Source organism: Tarenaya hassleriana, unplaced genomic scaffold (assembly GCF_000463585.1).
Source record: "Tarenaya hassleriana unplaced genomic scaffold, ASM46358v1 Cleome2, whole genome shotgun sequence".
Lineage (NCBI taxonomy): Eukaryota > Viridiplantae > Streptophyta > Magnoliopsida > Brassicales > Cleomaceae > Tarenaya > Tarenaya hassleriana.
The window spans coordinates 5,837,262-5,855,796 of NW_010965372.1; the positions used below are offsets into that span (position 1 = coordinate 5,837,262).

At 37.2% G+C, this 18,535-nt stretch overlaps 3 protein-coding genes across 3 annotated transcripts; 2 read left to right on the top strand and 1 right to left on the bottom strand.

The window, feature by feature from the left end:
* The first annotated feature begins 160 nt into the window (after window positions 1–160).
* LOC104812538 (E3 ubiquitin-protein ligase SGR9, amyloplastic-like) lies at window positions 161–942 on the top strand. The gene has a single exon (XM_010539750.1). It carries the CDS (start codon window positions 362–364, stop codon window positions 923–925), a length of 564 nt encoding a protein of 187 aa, XP_010538052.1. The 5' UTR covers window positions 161–361; the 3' UTR covers window positions 926–942.
* On the bottom strand, window positions 939–7,347 carry LOC104812537 (cyclic nucleotide-gated ion channel 4). The gene is given in 9 exon segments (XM_010539749.2): window positions 939–1,194; window positions 1,493–1,857; window positions 2,930–3,016; window positions 3,108–3,344; window positions 3,450–3,558; window positions 4,052–4,368; window positions 5,312–5,456; window positions 5,682–5,767; window positions 6,643–7,347. Coding segments are annotated over 9 exon segments (2,130 nt in total). The 5' UTR covers window positions 7,276–7,347; the 3' UTR covers window positions 939–1,043.
* Window positions 7,348–10,886: 3,539 nt separating this feature from the next.
* On the top strand, window positions 10,887–17,542 carry LOC104813315 (double-strand break repair protein MRE11). Its single transcript, XM_010540881.2, has 19 exons — window positions 10,887–11,036; window positions 11,719–11,776; window positions 12,250–12,385; window positions 12,636–12,793; window positions 12,994–13,084; window positions 13,217–13,336; window positions 13,410–13,478; window positions 13,551–13,642; window positions 13,734–13,836; window positions 13,962–14,069; window positions 14,207–14,269; window positions 14,348–14,419; window positions 14,547–14,624; window positions 15,134–15,196; window positions 15,289–15,349; window positions 16,667–16,749; window positions 17,033–17,146; window positions 17,283–17,360; window positions 17,438–17,542. The coding sequence occupies exons 2-19, from the start codon at window positions 11,769–11,771 to the stop codon at window positions 17,540–17,542; spliced, it is 1,602 nt and encodes a 533-aa protein (XP_010539183.1). The 5' UTR covers window positions 10,887–11,036; window positions 11,719–11,768.
* Window positions 17,543–18,535: the final 993 nt, after the last annotated feature.

Here is an 18,535-nt window from a genome sequence, read left to right on the forward strand (position 1 = left end):
ATATATGACTATGATGAAATTGTTGATACATCAGGGCTAAAAAGTTAGTTTTTGTGTCTAGGGTTTTATTTGCTAATTTTGTAGAAATATAAGTATTTTATTGTTAGATAGAAGAAGTATAAGATTCAATAAGATCAAAAAATAATATAGGATTAAAATTAAAAAGTACAAGATGGTTAATGGAATTTTCCTATTTAAAAAGGAAACATAAAAATTGAAAAAAGGAAATAAAACTTAATAAAAAGGAAATTAAAACGGAAACCATTATATCAGTAGACTTGGGTTCTGAAGGCATAAACTTAGAGAGATTGCATCGTCTTCATCATCGTCAAGTAGTCAGGTCAAGTTTCGAGCTCCAACAATGAAGGAAACCGTACGATTCAGATCCGAAGTGGACGTCATCTTCCGACAATCTTCAACAGGTTCCATAGGTTTCATCATAAAACTCCGACAACTCCAACGTTCCATCCGCCGGAGATTTTCCGGTCACGAAACCCTCACCAATCAATCCTCGGCTTCTACTCCATGGAATTTCCGGTCCCAGATTCCGACAGAGTTCCTTCATTCCCAAGAAACCTGTCGTCGATACATCGAACGCGTACTGTCTGAGAAAAATCTCAACCGTTGGATCCAGGAACGACTTGCGACTCATATAAGCGAATTCGCCGCTGTCATAAGCCGCCACCTTGTAGGAGGAGATTACGTGATTGTAGCCGATGCGGAAATCGTAAACGAGAGCTTGATCGATGAAGCCGAGGAACGGAAGAAGATGGACTGTTCCATATGTCTGGAGGGATTATTATCCGACCAGAAAGTGTGCATGGACATACCTTGCTCGCACGTTTTTCACAGAGATTGTATCTTAGAGTGGTTACAAGATCACGAGTCTTGCCCGCTCTGCCGTCGTTCTGTAAACAATCCTTGACGTTAAACGTTAATAAAATCACGCAATGGATCGAATTTATATATATATGAGCATATATGAATGTCCATAACATAGTATGTTAAAAATTGAAATTGGGACAGCGGTAAAGGATTACAATTCAATAATCGAAATGGTCGGGGTTGGGTTTGGGAGAGGTTAACATAGCGGTATACAGCCTAAGTCTATCCTCCCCCAGTGACGAACATCTCGACAACGGTCTCCGAGGCCTTATGAACGACAAGGACGTCAATGTTAACCTATGCTTGTACCTGCACCAAAATCAACACTTTCGTTAACAATGGACAGTGACCGGGTATCCGAAATTCAGACAGAATTTTTTGGTCTCATGAGATACTATTCGATCTCAGATCCGTTTGAGTTACAAAAACCTGAGGTCCGAATATAAAATTTTGATTATTTTACTCAAACTATATATTATATACTAGAATTGGCTCGGATGGGGCATCCGAAATAAATTTCTTCGTGATCAAATCCGATCTCATCTCATATTTTTTTGCCCGATCCCAATTTCGTATGCCAGAACAGAATGAAAACGTAAAAGTTTACCTTCGCCACGCCAATTGGATAGCGACGGCGGCCCACGTACGCCATCCCGGGGAGTAATAGCGAGCGCTCCGTTTAACCTTTTCGTTGACAAAAGTGTACCTGAAATGTTGCGTAACGTACTTGACATCACTGGCTTCTAGGCCGAAAGCTTCGGTGGTTTCGAGGGTGACGAGCGTAGAGGACGAGGGCGGCAGCCTCTCCACGAAAGGACGCCGCAGGCACCAAGACAAGAGCTCGTCGCCGCTGAAATTCCCCGGACCTAACATGCAACAGCTCTTGACGCCGTCTCTCAGTACTTGGCTGCTTTGTAGGTGTCCCCTCACTACGAACAGCATTCTTTGCACCGGATCGCCCTCCTTTTGGATCTGTATACATTTTGATATTAAAATGGATCGAAAGTAAGGGTAGCATTGTAACTTATAAATAAGGTTTTGCATCGTATTATATAGTTATACAGGAAACTCTATCTCAAACTTTAGGCTTTAGGGATAGTCTCATGATAGAAAAATTAAGAAACTTTAAATTTGACAAATAAATACATTAAATGAATGTATCCAAAAAAATACCGCAACTGATTTAGTGTAATTTTCTATACGAAAGAATTATCTCAAAAATTGTTTCCGATTTCAAGAATTCAATATTTTAGAAATATTGTGTATATTTATCTGTGAAATTCAAAACTTGTATGTTTTTGCACATTTTACAAAATCTGTATATTAATTTTTATGAGTCCCGGCCCCGGGATTAGTATGAGCATCGGTTCAGGAAACCCGGTTACCCACACAAAAAAAATTATGAGATTTTTCCCTATTTTATTTGTAAATTACAGTACTACCCTTATAACTATGGGTAGACAAAAGGACCCGAATTTCGGGTACCGTCCCGACCCGAGAAATGGATATCCAAAATCGGATACCTGTTATGTAATGAAATACATGTCGGGTTTTATTATGTTTAAAAATTAAAATTCAGGTTTGGGTTCAGATTCTAGTTATAGTTATATTTTTGGATCGTATAATTATTTGTGATTATCGAATAGTAGAAAAATAATCATTATACCTTTCAGCTATAGAAACTATCAATAATTTACTCGTTTTTATCTTTTTATTTTAATGTAAAAACTAACGTTTTATAATCTAATTATTTTAAATATAAATATTTTAAAATATTTTATAAATTATTCGTATATCATCTATGAATTTTTAATCAAAATATGTTTAAAATCCGTCGGGTTTAGATATCAATGAATACTCAAAAATTATCTCGTGGGTAATATAATTAGAGTAAGCAAAGACCGGATTCGAGTTCAAGCTTTAAAATACATAACTCATCGGGTTTAGGTTCGGATACCCTAAAAAATCTGGGATAAGGACTAATTATAAACCAGATATCGGAATCGAACCACTCATATCGATGTAAAAGTATATGTATACTCACTATTTCTCCCTTGGTGAAGATGAGTGACTTGACACGATCACATATGTTTTCCAGCACCAGATCATCCATGTGTTGAAACAACGGCACCTGAACAACTCGAAACACCATCACATATGTTGTCTGATTTTTCTCGATCTTTTTTTTTTTGGAATAATTTTTGGGTGTATATGAGCCTGACCTGTCGGACTAAGTCCAGGCAAAGATGGTACTTAATGTCCCGACGAAGGCCTTCGGGAAGGTCGCGGACCATCTCGTACTCGTCGACGCCTCGCATGGCGGCCCATCTCTGACGCTCGTAGTTACGGACCCGTTGTCTGAACCCTTGGGGTAGTTGTCTCTTCTTCATCCACCATTCTATGTTCCTCATCTTCAGCTGCATTGCTTGCTTCTTGGACGTTGTTGCATGCAAAAACACCTTTACCATGTTTTTTTTTTATATTTATTTTAGTTAATCACAAAAGGTTCGATTTAAAAGATGAAAACGTTATTAGGAGCATACGGTGGCATAAATTTAATTTACCTTGATGTTACCGATCAACATTGTCACCAGCAAGAGCCCACTTGTCAGGATAATGATGTTGAAGACAACCTCGGTCCACTCTGTTGTACTGTTTAAATTCCCAAACGTGCTGATTTTCCATGGTTCAAGAATTACCAAGATGTTAAAAACATAGAAAAAAATTGATTTTTTCTTTGTTATTGCGATCCATAATCTAAAAGGTTAAATACAAAATGTGGCTTTCTTTTACTAAATTTCATAATTCTGTTAAAAACGTAATTACTTGTACCCATTGATTTGAGTACGAGAAAAGATCCCACCATAAAGGATGTATTGTAAGCAAACCTCTCTATAGTTTTCAAATTTTCTAATAACACGGTGGTATTGGATAACGTCTTAACGTTTCGTGATTAACCGTGGCCAAACTGTTAACGCTTTGGTCACGCTGTTTCAGCGTGGTCAATTGCGTAACAGAAGCGTTATCAAAGCATGATAAACGTAAATTTTGCTTGAGATTTTTTCCGTGTTTTATCGTAGTTCCTTTTTGTTTTCGCTAAAGCAGCGTTGATAAAAGGATCGAGATCGGATTACATATACATATATATGTATATGTATGGTAGTACCTGAGAGTCATGAGACCCCAAAAGATGGGGAAGAGGATTTTCTCCAAGCGGCTCTCGTTAGCGACGAGCTGAAGGGTCCATTGGAAAACGCCGAAAGTGTAGCTGGTGTTGACGTCCAAGCAAGTAGACCTCGCTTGTTTGTTCTCCGCCCATTCCAATCTCATCCTGTCCCTCACCATTGACGACGATGTCCCGTAGTACACCGCCTCTTTACATGACAGCATCCTTATGTCGCACCCCATCGTTCCTCTGCACTGCTCCTTCAGACATTTCTCTATCCTCTGTAGCCCCAACAAGTACCAGCACGCTCCTGCCGCCTGCATCCATTTCCCATTCCATCCTTACTTGTATTTTTGTTTAAATAAATAAAAAAAGATGCTAATATATTCTTGCATGTGAATATTTATTTGTATATATATATATATGTGTGTGTGACATAACTCAAGGTTGATTAGGTTATGGGAATGATGTGTATATTAATCATAGATACGGTATCCACGTAAAGTTTTTGTCCTTTCATATGATTGCGACTTCCGCGTTAATTTGTTTTTAATTCACGAAGCAATCCTACCTTCCTCTGAACAAAATCTCGTGTTGTCATGTTCTGTCTTTTTCTAGAGGACTCCCGTGGGAGTGGAAAAGGTCCATGTGAACGTACTTAGGCGCAAGGGTTTCGAAATTTCTCACAATCATTAAACTGGTAATTACACATATAAAATAATCCAGCACGTGAGAAGGGTCGGTCCATAAATAACCTACGTGAATTTATACAAGAAAGGAATTACATATACCATTAGCCTACCACATCCACTTAGACATTCTAAAAAGCATGAAAACTATTCTGCATTTGTTATAAGTTTGAATATATATATATATAACCCCAAAGATCATAGGGTTTTTTTATATAGGTGAATGCCACCACGAGGTTCGAACCGTGGGTGGACGTAGAGAACACTTTGTGCTCCCACAATCATAGGTTTAAATCACACATACCCCGACAAATGCTATATTCTAGATCTAATAATGAAGGTAATATTATAAAGATGGTACTTTTGGTTTGTTATCTGTATGTATATATGTATGTATATATAAGATATTGTCGATTCCATTGGAGGAGAGAGATGTAATTTCTGGACCAAAATGGTCCATATACAAAAGCTGGTTCCAGACCTAAGGTGGATGTAGTCGGGCCGAAGGTTCAGGAACCATCCTGGTTATCAAAAAAAAAAAAGATATTGGTGCAGGGACGGAGAAGCTTACGTGGGAGGCGACGAAATAAGCGAGCATGTTGAGGGCGATGCCCCACCAGATGGTGCCGAAGATGTAGCCGGAGGTAAGAGTCATATGCGTCTCATTTTGAATCGATTTTAAATCAGATTGGGGATGTTAAATCAATTTGTAAATGGTTTAGGATATTTATGAGAAACTGATAAGAATCTAGGGACCTTATAGCAAAATGGCGTGGGCTTTTCCACTCCACCATTCTTCTTCCTTCCCCATGGTTTCTCCTCTTCTTCTCGAGCTTTGAAATTCCCCGCCAGGGAAACACCCATTGACGTCTCTCTCCAATTCACTCTCACTTCCTCTCGCGTGGATCCGTGTCGCCGGAAAGTTGCCGTTTGGCTTTCATCCCAGGAATGTTATGAGCAACACCGTCATCGCCGTTGTTGCGGACCCTCTCTCTAAAAGAGAAGGTACCACCACCCACAACACCACCTGCTCCCCCCACACCCACACATTTATTATTATTATTATTATTGAAATAACGTACAATAATTAATTAAAAAAAAACACATGTATAGAACATACATAGGTAAAGCTCTACATAAGATTCTTTCTGCGGTGACGTTTTCTCCATTACGTAGCTCAGTTAGGTTCCTTATTTGACCCCACGTTACAGAAACTAGCTGAATCAATGCTGAATCAATGTTCTGTACCCCTCTTTTTACTAAAACTATTTGTACGCAACTTTTTCGAGATATCTACACAACTTTTTCCAGATATAACCATATGATCAAGATGACAGTATGATCACATTTATCATAACGTTAAATTTATAGTGGTTTCACATGGTATGATATATAAAGTGTGATGTAATTTGATATGATCATCGTGAATTTGTTATGATCAATGTTACCACCATATAATCATATTATTATTCTGATTATATAGTCACCACCTCGGTTGCTTATGATGCAATATGCTGATATGATACCATTAGTTTTAATTGAAGTTTATACCAATGGTGTCAATATTTCAACTTGGTTTAGTTTTTATGAATATCCAAAGTAAAATGTGTAGTATTTACAGTTTTTTGTTTCAAGAGAATGCTTATATATATTGCAGTTAAAAAAAAAATTATGCACATGTGTACAAAATAGTTCACACGAACGGAACAAAGAACCAGATGGATGGATCTCATCACACAGCATGTTGATTGCTCTTAACAAGTTGCATTAAATTAAATATGTTCTCACAAGAATCTAAGCCGAATAATTTCCGATATCCTTGGACCGACAGAACTATGAACAAGGAAAAATGCAATAAATTTGGTTACTGTCTTGTCATGTGAGTGGAGAATTTATAGGTACCTGAGGAAGTGGTAAGATGACGAAGAGATCGAAGAAGAGCCCTTTCTTCGACTTAACGTACCCAAGAGCCACACGTCTCGACATCTCGCCACGTGTCCCGACATCGTCGCCTGCGGTGGAGAAGCCGCCGTGGGGCCACCGGCGCTTGGCCATCTTGAGGAGGAGCCACATGTTCCAAAGGTGCAAGAGGTCGGTCATGGACCGGATGGCCGTGACGGTGATCGCGAGCCACCCGTCGATGAGCAGGCACATACACGTGTCGCTCACTGATAGGGTGTAGAAGAACAGTGGGTCCACGAAGAGTCCCGTGGCACACACCAGGAGGAATATTTTGTTCCATTCCTGAACCCATTTCGATCTCGGGTCCAGTACCCGACCCAGATTCCAGTTATCCGACCGGAATCTCCTCTTCTGGTGCGTCAGCTTCACGCTCCTCCGGCCGACGCGTGACGACAACGACGATGACCTCGTCATTTCCGCCTCCTCGTTGTACGGCGCCTCTTCTTCTTCCTCCTCCTCCTCCTCCTCCTCCTCCTCCTCCTCCTCGTCTTCCGTGTTGCTCTCTTCGCTGCTCTCTTCGTCTGTGTAATATTCGGCGTGTGTGGCGCGTGAAGGTTCTTGCTCTCTCGCCATGGAAGCTCTAGAGAGAGAGACGGGGAGGAAAACAATGGAGATCGTCGGGAATGATAATCTGCTAGAAAAAAAAAACACTGGCTAATTTGTCATATTAGGAATGCGACAAAATAACAAGTATAAAATGACATATATTTTCACTATTTTACAATTCTACCCTTTTCCTAATGATTCCTTCCCTAATTAATTGTTCTATTTAGTCCTAATTTCTTTCCTTTTTATTCCTAGTGACTAATTCGGCCTTTTATGCAAATGTTTTTATACTTTAAATATTCACTTATGTATATATTTTTGTTTTTATGACGAGATTTCTAGATTTGTAATTTATACACACACACATATATATATATATATATATATATATATATATATATAAGTTTATGTGATATGTTGCTCTTGCACATCACTTGGCAAAAATGGAATGCGAAACCTCTACGCATATATACTACGAAGTATTTCTCCTTAAAAAGGGAAATTAATTGCTTAGCAATTTATTTCCTCTTTCAAAATAAATGTGCATTGATTTCCTAGCTACCAAATGTAGTAACTAAACGCATGTAAATATATATATGTGTGTGTGTGTGTTTTGTAAGAGTAACGTTGAAGACTTCCTGAGACTTTCATGGAAATAAATGTTATATGGAACTGGAAAACTGTAGAGAAGGGAAAAAAAAACAGAGAGATTAATGTGTTATATCTAATAAAGTAATAAAAATTACCATATGCACATTAAGGCTTTTATAAACTAAGCAAGCAGAAAAGGAAATCAATCTTGGTCTTTACAAGATAATGATCATTGATATGTATGCGTATATATATGGTATGTATACATGTATAATGAATTGGAATAAGAAAATAAAACCAATTAATTTATTGTATTTGATGTTGATATTAAAGAAAAAGATATTTCTATAAATCCAATTAATTTATTGGACTTGGTATTGATATTTAAAAAAAGAGATTTTTAAGAGAATCTGAATAATAATATATGGATATTTCATTTTAAAGATTTACAACAACATCGCCTCATTCTCAAGTTTATTTGGGGTCGGCCGCATGAATATTTCTTTTCCACACATTTCGATTTCGGGATTCCAAAGATTTAGAAATTTTTTTACTTATTTAAAATAAAAATAATTTTCCACTTAAAATTAATTACTAATTCGTTAGTTAAGTTAATTATGTCTTATATGTTTTTGGTAGATTTAAAATTTTGTATAACACATTTATTGCGTCTTTTATTCACATGGATGGTGAGTGTATTTGGCCCGTGGATAGGACCGCTCTAACTACGTACGCATACAAATCATGGTTCCTTGTCATCGAAGGTGGTCCAAATTTCTGTTGATTAGGTCTCTTATAAATAATATACGATGTTAACAAATATTCGAATATTTTTTGATATAAATAATCATCATAATTTTCACCATTATTTGTAGACAGAGGGTATTTTTGGAATTTCATACCATGAGAAAGAAACTATGGTTAGGTCTCGTGTTCGTGATATAGGTTCGAAGGGGCAAAAAAAAAAAATCCTCCGTATTCCTCTCCAACATTTGTTTTTGTTTCGTCGTCGAAGCGTGTACATACACACACACACACACATATATATATATATATATATATATATGTATTCATATATATGTGGATTTTCAGGATTTGTACTCTATTTGTGTAGTGTCCTCTCAGCCGTTCAAAAAGACGATACATTTTTTTATATATATTTATTTTAGATCGAGACAACAATCCTTATCGATTCAATAATATATGGTACCATTATTGATACATTTACATTTAGCAAATAGAAAATAAAATAAAAAGTTGCATCATTAAGAAAATAGTGTTTTTTATAATCCGTTCTCCCGACCTTTAACCTAACTACATCTTCCAGAGAATCGGTGAAGTCCAGGTGAATGTCATTTCTCACGATTAGATTTGAATTTAGATAAGAACATATTTAGCATGTTTTCTTACCATTGGATTACCTAAGTTTAGATAGAAAATAGTGTGTTATTATCTAATAAATAAATATCGTCAAAATTTCTTAAATTATCTGTTTGAAATCAGTACTTTACAATAAATAAATAAATAAGAAGCTATAAACATGTGAAAAAATTAAATTTCGATTTTTAGTAGATTGTACTCGGAAATTTCAGTTCGAAAAATATAAAATATACGAATAGCATGTAAATCTTTAGGTCGGATGTTTTTTCTCTCTTTAATATGAATTATCTTTATACGTGTTCTGATTCATTCAGTTAAGATGAAAATGTGGGAGTTCGAATTTATTAAATTAAAACATCATATAATAAACAAGTGAATCACGGTTATTGCTTATGTAATAAAATTTGTTTTAAAAAGAATAATAATTGGGGCGGGGGAAAAAGGGGATGAGATAAGTATGACGAGTTTCCGGTACGTACGTACGTACACTCACATGAAATGTTTTTGTTGCGGTAGTGAAAGTTTCCGCAAGCTTCCACGAAAGTTTATTTGTCATCTATCGTCTCTTGCGGCAATTGTAACCATCGCCCTCTGCAACGTACCCCACCCCACATTTGTCTTTTCTCCATCCATTTATTGTTATTATCATTATTATTTAAAAACAATTTATGTCACCGCTCGAATCCTAATTTGTGATTTTCGAATTGGTGTTTAGGTTAATGTGATTTACAAAAAAAAATTTTACTTAATTTTTAGTGTAATAAATTTGGGCTGAAAAAGGGGTAATGGTTCGAGAAGATAAAATAATTAGATAGAGTGAAGAAAACTTTTTTTTTTTTTGGATATTATTTTCGATACATTTGGCATTCATGAGGACAGTGGACCAAAATAGTTTGAAATTAACATGTTAAAATTTAAGAGATATTCTTTTAGAAAAAATGGTCGGGTCTAAAATATATTTTCTAAACTAGTAATAAATAAATTGATAGAAATATTTCTTATTTTATTTAGGTATGTAAATTTTGTAATTAACATCAACATTAATGTCGTCTTAATCCTATGTAAATTTTGTCATAAAAACAAAAAAATATTGATCCTTTGGCAATGTTATTACTTTACTGTTACTTCACACATTACCTCTGTCAAATCCTAATTTTCTAAAAAAATATGTGAAATGATATTTTTCATCCTCATTAAACTTCTGAATCTATTATTTATTCTCTTCATAAAATATTTTTCAAAATGAAGTAAATGAAATAAAACTCCTCATTTAACCAAGAGATTTTCAAAAAATGTGTCAGAATTTTTAAATCTCAAAATTTTAAAGAAAAAAAGGAGTCAATTTGAAATTAAAGATAATAAAAGAAAATATGTGATTTCGATAGAGAACAAAGAAAAAGAAGCGATCTCGAACGATATTTGAAATGGTTTCACCCTTTTCAACATATTTATAGTCGGTGTCAAGTATGGATATTATAAGATCATTTTAAAACATGAATCGTATGAGTAAGAGTCATATGCGTCTCATTTTGAATCGATTTTAAATCAGATTGGGGATGTTAAATCAATTTGTAAATGGTTTAGGATATTTATGAGAAACTGATAAGAATCTAGGGACCTTATAGCAAAATGGCGTGGGCTTTTCCACTCCACCATTCTTCTTCCTTCCCCATGGTTTCTCCTCTTCTTCTCGAGCTTTGAAATTCCCCGCCAGGGAAACACCCATTGACGTCTCTCTCCAATTCACTCTCACTTCCTCTCGCGTGGATCCGTGTCGCCGGAAAGTTGCCGTTTGGCTTTCATCCTTCTAAGACGAGGTGACTTTTCTTTCTGTGCATTTCCATGATTCTCTACCCGCTCTGTTTGGCTGCTGAGAAAGTGCGAGAAGTCAAATCTTAGAGACTCTGAAAAATCTTCCGACGGGCTTTTGATCACGACTGGTACCGTATCCATGAAAGCTCCATTTAGAGTGTTACGCTTTTCTCCCTCTCCCCATTTATAACTGTAGGGAAAAAAAGTTTCTCGTGATTTTGATCCTCGGGTTTCATGATCTTTTCTGGGTGTACTGTCAGTTTTTGTAATGTCTTTTGTGTAGATTCAAATTTAGGATTCTGGGGTTGTTTCGGTATCTCTCTACGAGTGTGAACGTCCTAGGGCTTATAGTGGGTTTCTCAAATTCATCTTCTTTAGGGTTTTACATACGTGCTGTGAACGTCCTCCAACGGCCATTATTGAGTGTACTAGAGCTTAGGTTATGACTTTGAAAATTCTTATACTGTTGCCATTTCACTGAAAGCAAGAGCCAGTAGATATTTTCTGAACTTTTTTTGTAGAGACTGAAAACAGTACCTGGAAGAAGGAAAGATGAATTGAATTTGTGGAATGTGGCTTGTTCTTCACTGAGAACTTGAGAAAGGAGCAGAAGTTTAAATTTGGTTGTACCGAATTCAATATACAAGCCAGACCAGATCATATAAATTGTTTACTGCTCTTCTTCAGGGTATTTTTTGGGGGGTTAGTGAGCTGCAGGTTCTGCCATAACTGGAGATATGTCCAGGTGTGCTTTTCTTTCTTCTGCTCTTGTCATAGCCCAATTTCATAGTTTCATGTTGCTTTATGCAGCAGTGAGAAGCAAGCTTGATCCAAATAAACAAAAATGAGGCCTCGCTATTCTCTATTTGCATGATACATATCGGTTTCGTGTTCTGTGGCCAAACAAAAAGAAAACGGTTTGGATTCTGAACTTATTTGCTGCAACTATGGCTTTCCAAGTGCAGTACTGGACAAATATGATGAGCGATCTCGACCCAGTGATGTATTTGTTATTCCTAATATAGGAGTCAGGACATTTTTTTTCTGAACTCGTGAAAGTTGTACAGATTCAATACCTAAGCAGAGAATTTTGCATCTCCTGAATTGATGATTGGGAGTAGTTAAGTAGCTCTCGAATTTTTTTATACAAATAATCATTGCATAACGTAACATTTTTTGCAAGCTATGCTCCAGTTGTTTTCTTGTAAAACTTGGCAGGGAGGATTTTACTAATACGCTTCGGATACTTGTTGCTACTGATTGCCACTTGGGCTACATGGAGAAAGATGAAATAAGACGACATGATTCCTTTCAGGCTTTTGAAGAGATATGTGCAATAGCAGAGGAAAAGCAGGTCGGCTGCAGTCTTGCCCTTCCCAGTATTGTTCAGCATTTGTATCATCTTTGCCATTTCTTATCTTAATCAGATAATGCTTCTCATCCATGAAAATTTAAGACATACATTAGTGTAGTGTCCTAACCTCATTGAACCAAAGGCCATGTGATATCTGCAGATTCTTGGTTACCATAGCTAGAGTCTAGAGGGGGAGCTCACGAGTGTATTTGTTCTTTATTTACTATCAACTCACATTGTTTTGGAGCAGGTGGATTTCTTACTTATAGGCGGTGATCTTTTTCATGAGAATAAACCCTCGAGGACAACACTGGTCAAAGCAATTGAGATTCTCCGTCGCCACTGCCTTAATGATAGGCCGGTCCAGTTTCAAGTTGTCAGTGACCAGACCGTAAATTTTCAGAATGCGTAAGACTACAATCTTCAACTATTGGGAAGATTCTGATTTTTGAGCATTTAATTCCAAATAATCATTTCTTCATTCATACTCTTATGCAAGTTTACACATTGAATCAGCTTATGAATAGATATGATGTACTTTCTTGTAAATTTTCTCTCATCTAGGTGTAAAATAACTTCTTACTTCTTAAATTATCTTTTCATTACAGTTTTGGCCATGTAAATTATGAGGACCCACACTTCAACGTTGGCTTGCCTGTGTTCAGTATTCATGGAAACCATGACGATCCTGCTGGAGTGGTACTTGGTTCACACCTTCATGCTATGATTATACAAATTCGTTTTGAGTATATAAGGAATCAGTTTTCTCATGAATATTGGTGTCTTAGCATTTCTTACATTTTTGTCTTCATTTTCTGCAACTGGCAACAGGACAACCTATCTGCAATTGATATTCTTTCAGCGTGCAACCTTGTGAATTATTTTGGAAAGATGAACCTCGGTGGTTCTGGTGTTGGCCAGATTACCCTTTGTCCTATACTTATCAGGAAGGTTGGTGTAAAGACTTGCTATCAAGGTCTCATTCATGGATTCCTGGACAACTCGTAAATTCGGAAATTTTCAGGGTTCAACGACCGTGGCACTCTATGGTCTGGGAAACATAAGGGACGAGCGTCTCAATAGAATGTTTCAGGTAACTCAAGCCCTTAAGGATTTTCACCTTTCTTTGTAATGCTTTCGTAGCATAAAAAATTCAGTTTCACAGACCCCACATGCTGTCCAATGGATGAGGCCTGAAGCTCAAGAAGCGTGTGATGTCTCTGACTGGTTCAACATTCTAGTGCTTCATCAGAACAGGTTGTTCTACATTGCCACACTCTATCTCAGATCATTAACCATACTCTGTTTTTTATTGGCAAACAAATGGTTCTTATGGTATGGATCGCAGGGTGAAATCAAACCCTAAAAATGCTATAAATGAACATTTTCTTCCACGATTCCTTGACTTCATAGTGTGGGGGCATGAACATGAATGCCTTATTGATCCCCAGGTATCACTAAAACTTTTATTTTTGGACATGTTCCTCCGTGCAAATTTCATTCTTGTTCAAGAGTAAGTAGGCATAAGCTGTAGTGTTACATGTCTCACTGACCTAAAAGAGATTAAATTTTGAAGGAGGTATCTGGGATGGGCTTCCACGTTACACAACCAGGCTCTTCCATAGCAACATCACTGATCGATGGAGAGTCGAAGCCAAAGCATGTTCTTCTTTTGGAAATCAAGGTTGTTTAGCAGAAAACCCAAAACTTAGTTTGATTTAATTGATTATTCTCAAACAGGCATTTGAAGCTTACTTTTCTGTTTTCCTTTCACCTATCAAGTATATAGTCCTTATCAATGTTGAATATATGACTTAATAGGGAAATCAATATCGTCCAACAAAGATACCTTTGACATCTGTGAGGCCTTTTGAGTATACCGAGGTAAAATTCTTGTCCTATTATGTTATATTGGTGGCAATTTGGAAAACATTCTTAGCTTACGTAATTTTCATGGTGCAGATTGTTTTAAAGGATGAAGGTGATATAGATCCCAATGATCAAAACTCAATTCTTGAACACTTGGATAAAGTGGTAAATCTTTCTCTTACTTTTATCTGTTTTCTTTTTTTTCATTAGAATCATGGAAGGAATTTTAGTATGCCTTTGTTAATTTAGATTTCGTAAATCTCTAAATGCATAATTTCTTCAAAACTGTTAGGTCAGTAACCTAATAGAGAGATCCAGGAAAAATGCTGTCAAGAGATCAGAGCTTAAGCTCCCGTTAGTTCGAATCAAGGTAATTTCTTTTCTGAGTTTCTATTATCAGCAAATATAAGGAAAACCCAGAAAATATGTATATCTTTCTGATGCTGAGAAACACATTGAAGAGTCGATTATGGTGCTTCACCCACTCCCATTCAAGAGAAATCTTTTCCCAAGAATTCTCCTATTCCCAACTATATAACAAACATACTGACCAACCCCAGTGAAGTAAAGGTAACCACGTAGCTACTTAGTGGGAATAGTAAAGCCTTTAGAGTTTCACGTCCTTTAACTCTATCAGTTTCCTCTCAATATTTGTATGTTTCTAGCAACCTTCTTTTGTGAAAAAGACCTTGTGAAACTTCTGTAGCTTGACAATCTAGTTGAGAAGGACGATTTGTCAAAATCTTTATGGGAAGCATATATGTATATTCTGTTCTTTCGTCTGCTCGTTCTTTCTGCCACGCTCAATAATCACTTATTTGCCATATACGTTTTTGTCAAATCACCTAAACAGTGACATAAACTAGTTTAATTTTTCAGGTGGACTACTCTGGATTTATGACCATAAATCCTCAAAGGTTTGGGCAAAAATACGTGGGAAAGGTACTTCAAATAAATTGCTTGGCCTTTAACAGAGACTTAACCTTTTCTCTTTTGATGTTAGTTAATTTACTACTAACCATGAACCTTTTCAGGTTGCAAATCCCCAAGACATTCTCATATTTTCAAAGGCTTCTAGAAAGGGTCGTACTGAAGGTAGGAGCACTTAACGCATTTAAGGATTAAGTGTGTTGAATTCTAGAATGGAGTTGATAGAAGGAATCATTACTTTTCATTTGCCTCATATAGAGCACAATGGCATGGAGGAAATTATGATATGCTTAATTGCATCTGGAAATATATGTGCCGAAATGCTAAACAGATTTATGAATATAAAACTGAAAATAGGAACTATCTGATAAGTGCTTACACGTATGTGTTTAGTGTTTTGTGTAGATTCATTGTATCTAGACCTAGTTTGTGTGTAAATAGATATGTTGGTTAGTTGTTAGTTTCAGCAATGAATAGTTATAAATACAGATTAGATAAATGAGAAAGGTTTTATGCAGAATTTTCAGAAAGGGGTTAGGGTTTGTATGGGGGGTAGAGAGTTGGGATCCTCTCTCAAATCAAGTGATAAGTGTCCCATATTGGAGAAAGTGAGGGATTTGGTGCCAATATATAAAGAGGGTCAAACCTCCACTCTTAAACTAGCTTTTCTGGTGTTGGTGCAAATCTGGTCGCTGGCGGCTTCTCGGTCCATCCCTTTCTCTTCCGACCGTCCCACAATCACCGAGTCGACCGCAGGTCCGCAAGAGAACGGCCCGTCAAAGCCCACCAGAGAGTAAAGAGTTGGGATCTGATACCAATTGATACAATTTGGGCCCTAACTCTACCAAAAAAGCTAGCTTAAGAATGGAGGTTTGACCCTCCTTATATATTGGCCCCAAATCCCTCTCTCTCTCCAATGTGGGACACTTGTCATCAAGATCATCCAAAGTGTGTGTTTTCTGTTTCTGTGTTCAATAAAGGTTTTGGATTGTTGCTGGAAATCAGATTGTGCAGCAGGAACTTATCAAATCAGAGGTTTCAGATTCTGAATCTTAACACTATCTAAGCATATAATAACCTCCTTTCTTAATTTATTCTGGTACTATATTACTTACAACTTTACAAGGCTTTATATTTCATGGACATTAATTTCCTTTTGTGTAAAGGTAGATGATATTGATACATGTGAAGTTCTTGAGACTGATCTTAATTTGTTTGTATTGTGAAGCTCGTGTTTTGCTTATTTGCGTTCTGTGGCATCAGAAGTTTGTCAACCCTGTGGAGTTTCTATTATTAACAACCAAATGTCAAAGGGCCATTCCCATGTTTACATATTGAAATAGACTCAAGAAATCTGCCAACTTAAATAAAGGCACTGAAAATTGAATTATTTGGCATTGATGTTAATGCACTGGATCATGAAACGGTTATGATCATTGTTTTGTTTTCTTGCTTGTATTAATAAGTTACCTTGAATCACAGCCAAAGTCGATGATTCTGAACGGCTTCGTCCAGAAGAACTGAATCAACAAAATATAGAAGCTTTAGTGGCTGAGAGTAATCTGGTACATCTCACAACCCTCTTCATTTTTAATTCATTTTGTTTCTGTTTCCTGGCTTCCTGTTGCTCTTCAATGGGCGTCTTCTTGTATAGGGGATGCAATATCTTGATGCAATATCTTGATCATCAGCTCTATTCAGTTTTCTGTATATATATCATTCTCCAATATGATTTTGTTAATATGTATTGTCTTCTGTAGAACTTCCCAATAAGAAACATGTCGATATGGGGGACATGATTTTAAATTTCATGCTTATATTGGGTGCTTACGAAACCCCATTCTGCAGAAAATGGAGATCCTTCCAGTTAACGATTTGGATGTTGCTCTACACAATTTTGTGAACAAGGATGACAAACTAGCTTTCTACTCATGTTTGCAGTACAATCTTCAAGAAACTCGTGTAAGTCGTTCCTGTCTCATGTTATTCACTACCAAGTTCCGCTTACAATTTAATTTTAGTTGGATTATCGGTATACAAGCCCCAAGTCCGGCTTCTATGGTTATGATGCTCTTTTTTTTCTTCCTCGCGTGTGTAGAGTAAACTGGCCAAGGATTCTGATGTCCTGAAATTTGAAGAGGATGACTTGATTCTTAAAGTTGGAGAGTGCTTAGAGGTAAGAAGTTTTGAATGCTTTTCCTCTCTGCCCCAGTATTCAGTGTATACCCATCTGATTACCTTCATTTAATGCAGGAACGCTTGAAGGAAAGGCCCAGTCGACCTGATGGTTCTGTTATGGTCCAGACCTCGGATTCCTCAGCTGGAGAAGAACTGCCCAGCTTTATTGATCCATTTTAACCTCTAATCAGACCTAACCAAGCCTATTTTGACCTAATTACCTACTGATCAGATCTAGACTGAGCTAGACTAACTCAAATTTGGCTAAACTAGACCGAACCAAGACCTAAACAGCTCTTACAGACCTAGATCAGACCTAAACCAGTCTACTACAGACCTGTACCAGCCTATTTAAGCCCAACCCGACCTCCTACACAGCTAAACGTAGTCAAATCCAACCTATTCAGACCTATACTGAACAGAAACCGGAATCTATGACCCACATCAGCTAAACCGAGATCTAAACAGGTCTAACCCTAGTGAATTTCACTAAACCCAGCCAAATTGGATGCTAGACAGTCCTAACAGGGTAACCCGATCACTACAGACCCTATCATAACCATCAGACCTAATTTGGACCATCCTAACCCTAAACCAGTTAGTTCTAGTCCTAATTATACACTCCGGACCCTAAAACTGACCCAATCTAGTCCTAACCACAAAATCAGATCCTAACCCGACCAATACTAGCCCTAACCAGATAAATCAGATCCTAACCAGACCTCTATTAGCCTAAAACGAATCTGATCTTACCTAATACCGGACCCAATTGACCTATACGGTCTAATTATAGCCTAATTGGACGAATAGACCCTAACATTAGACCTAAACCAGTCTAAACCGGCCTTAATTCACCTCCAATCAGACCCTATTGGTCTGAACCGAACAATTCTAGCCCTTCCCAGACAAATCAGACCCTAACCGGGACTTAAACCAGCCTAAACTAGTCTGAATTGCCCTAAACCGGACTCAATTGACCTAAACCGGACCTGAATTTGCCTAAACCGGACTCAATTGTCCTAAACCGGACCTAGATTGACCTGAACCGGACTAAACCGGTCCAATTGACCCCAAACCGGACCTGAACCGGTCCGATTTGACCTAAACCGGTCAACTGTTGACCAAATTGGTCAATGGTCTGACCGAACCGGAGTGAACCGGTCTGAACCGGCC

What these genes read in the sequence shown, in the direction of transcription:
- LOC104812538 (XM_010539750.1), top strand. Translation starts at nt 362, where the DNA reads ATGAAGGAAACCGTACGATTCAGATCCGAAGTGGACGTCATCTTCCGA.
- LOC104813315 (XM_010540881.2), top strand. An exon ending in TTCTTCTTTTGGAAATCAAG is followed by an intron (nt 14,070 to 14,206) that starts GTTGTTTAGCAG and finishes ATGACTTAATAG; the next exon opens with GGAAATCAATATCGTCCAAC. An exon ending in TAGTGGCTGAGAGTAATCTG is followed by an intron (nt 16,750 to 17,032) that starts GTACATCTCACA and finishes CCCATTCTGCAG; the next exon opens with AAAATGGAGATCCTTCCAGT.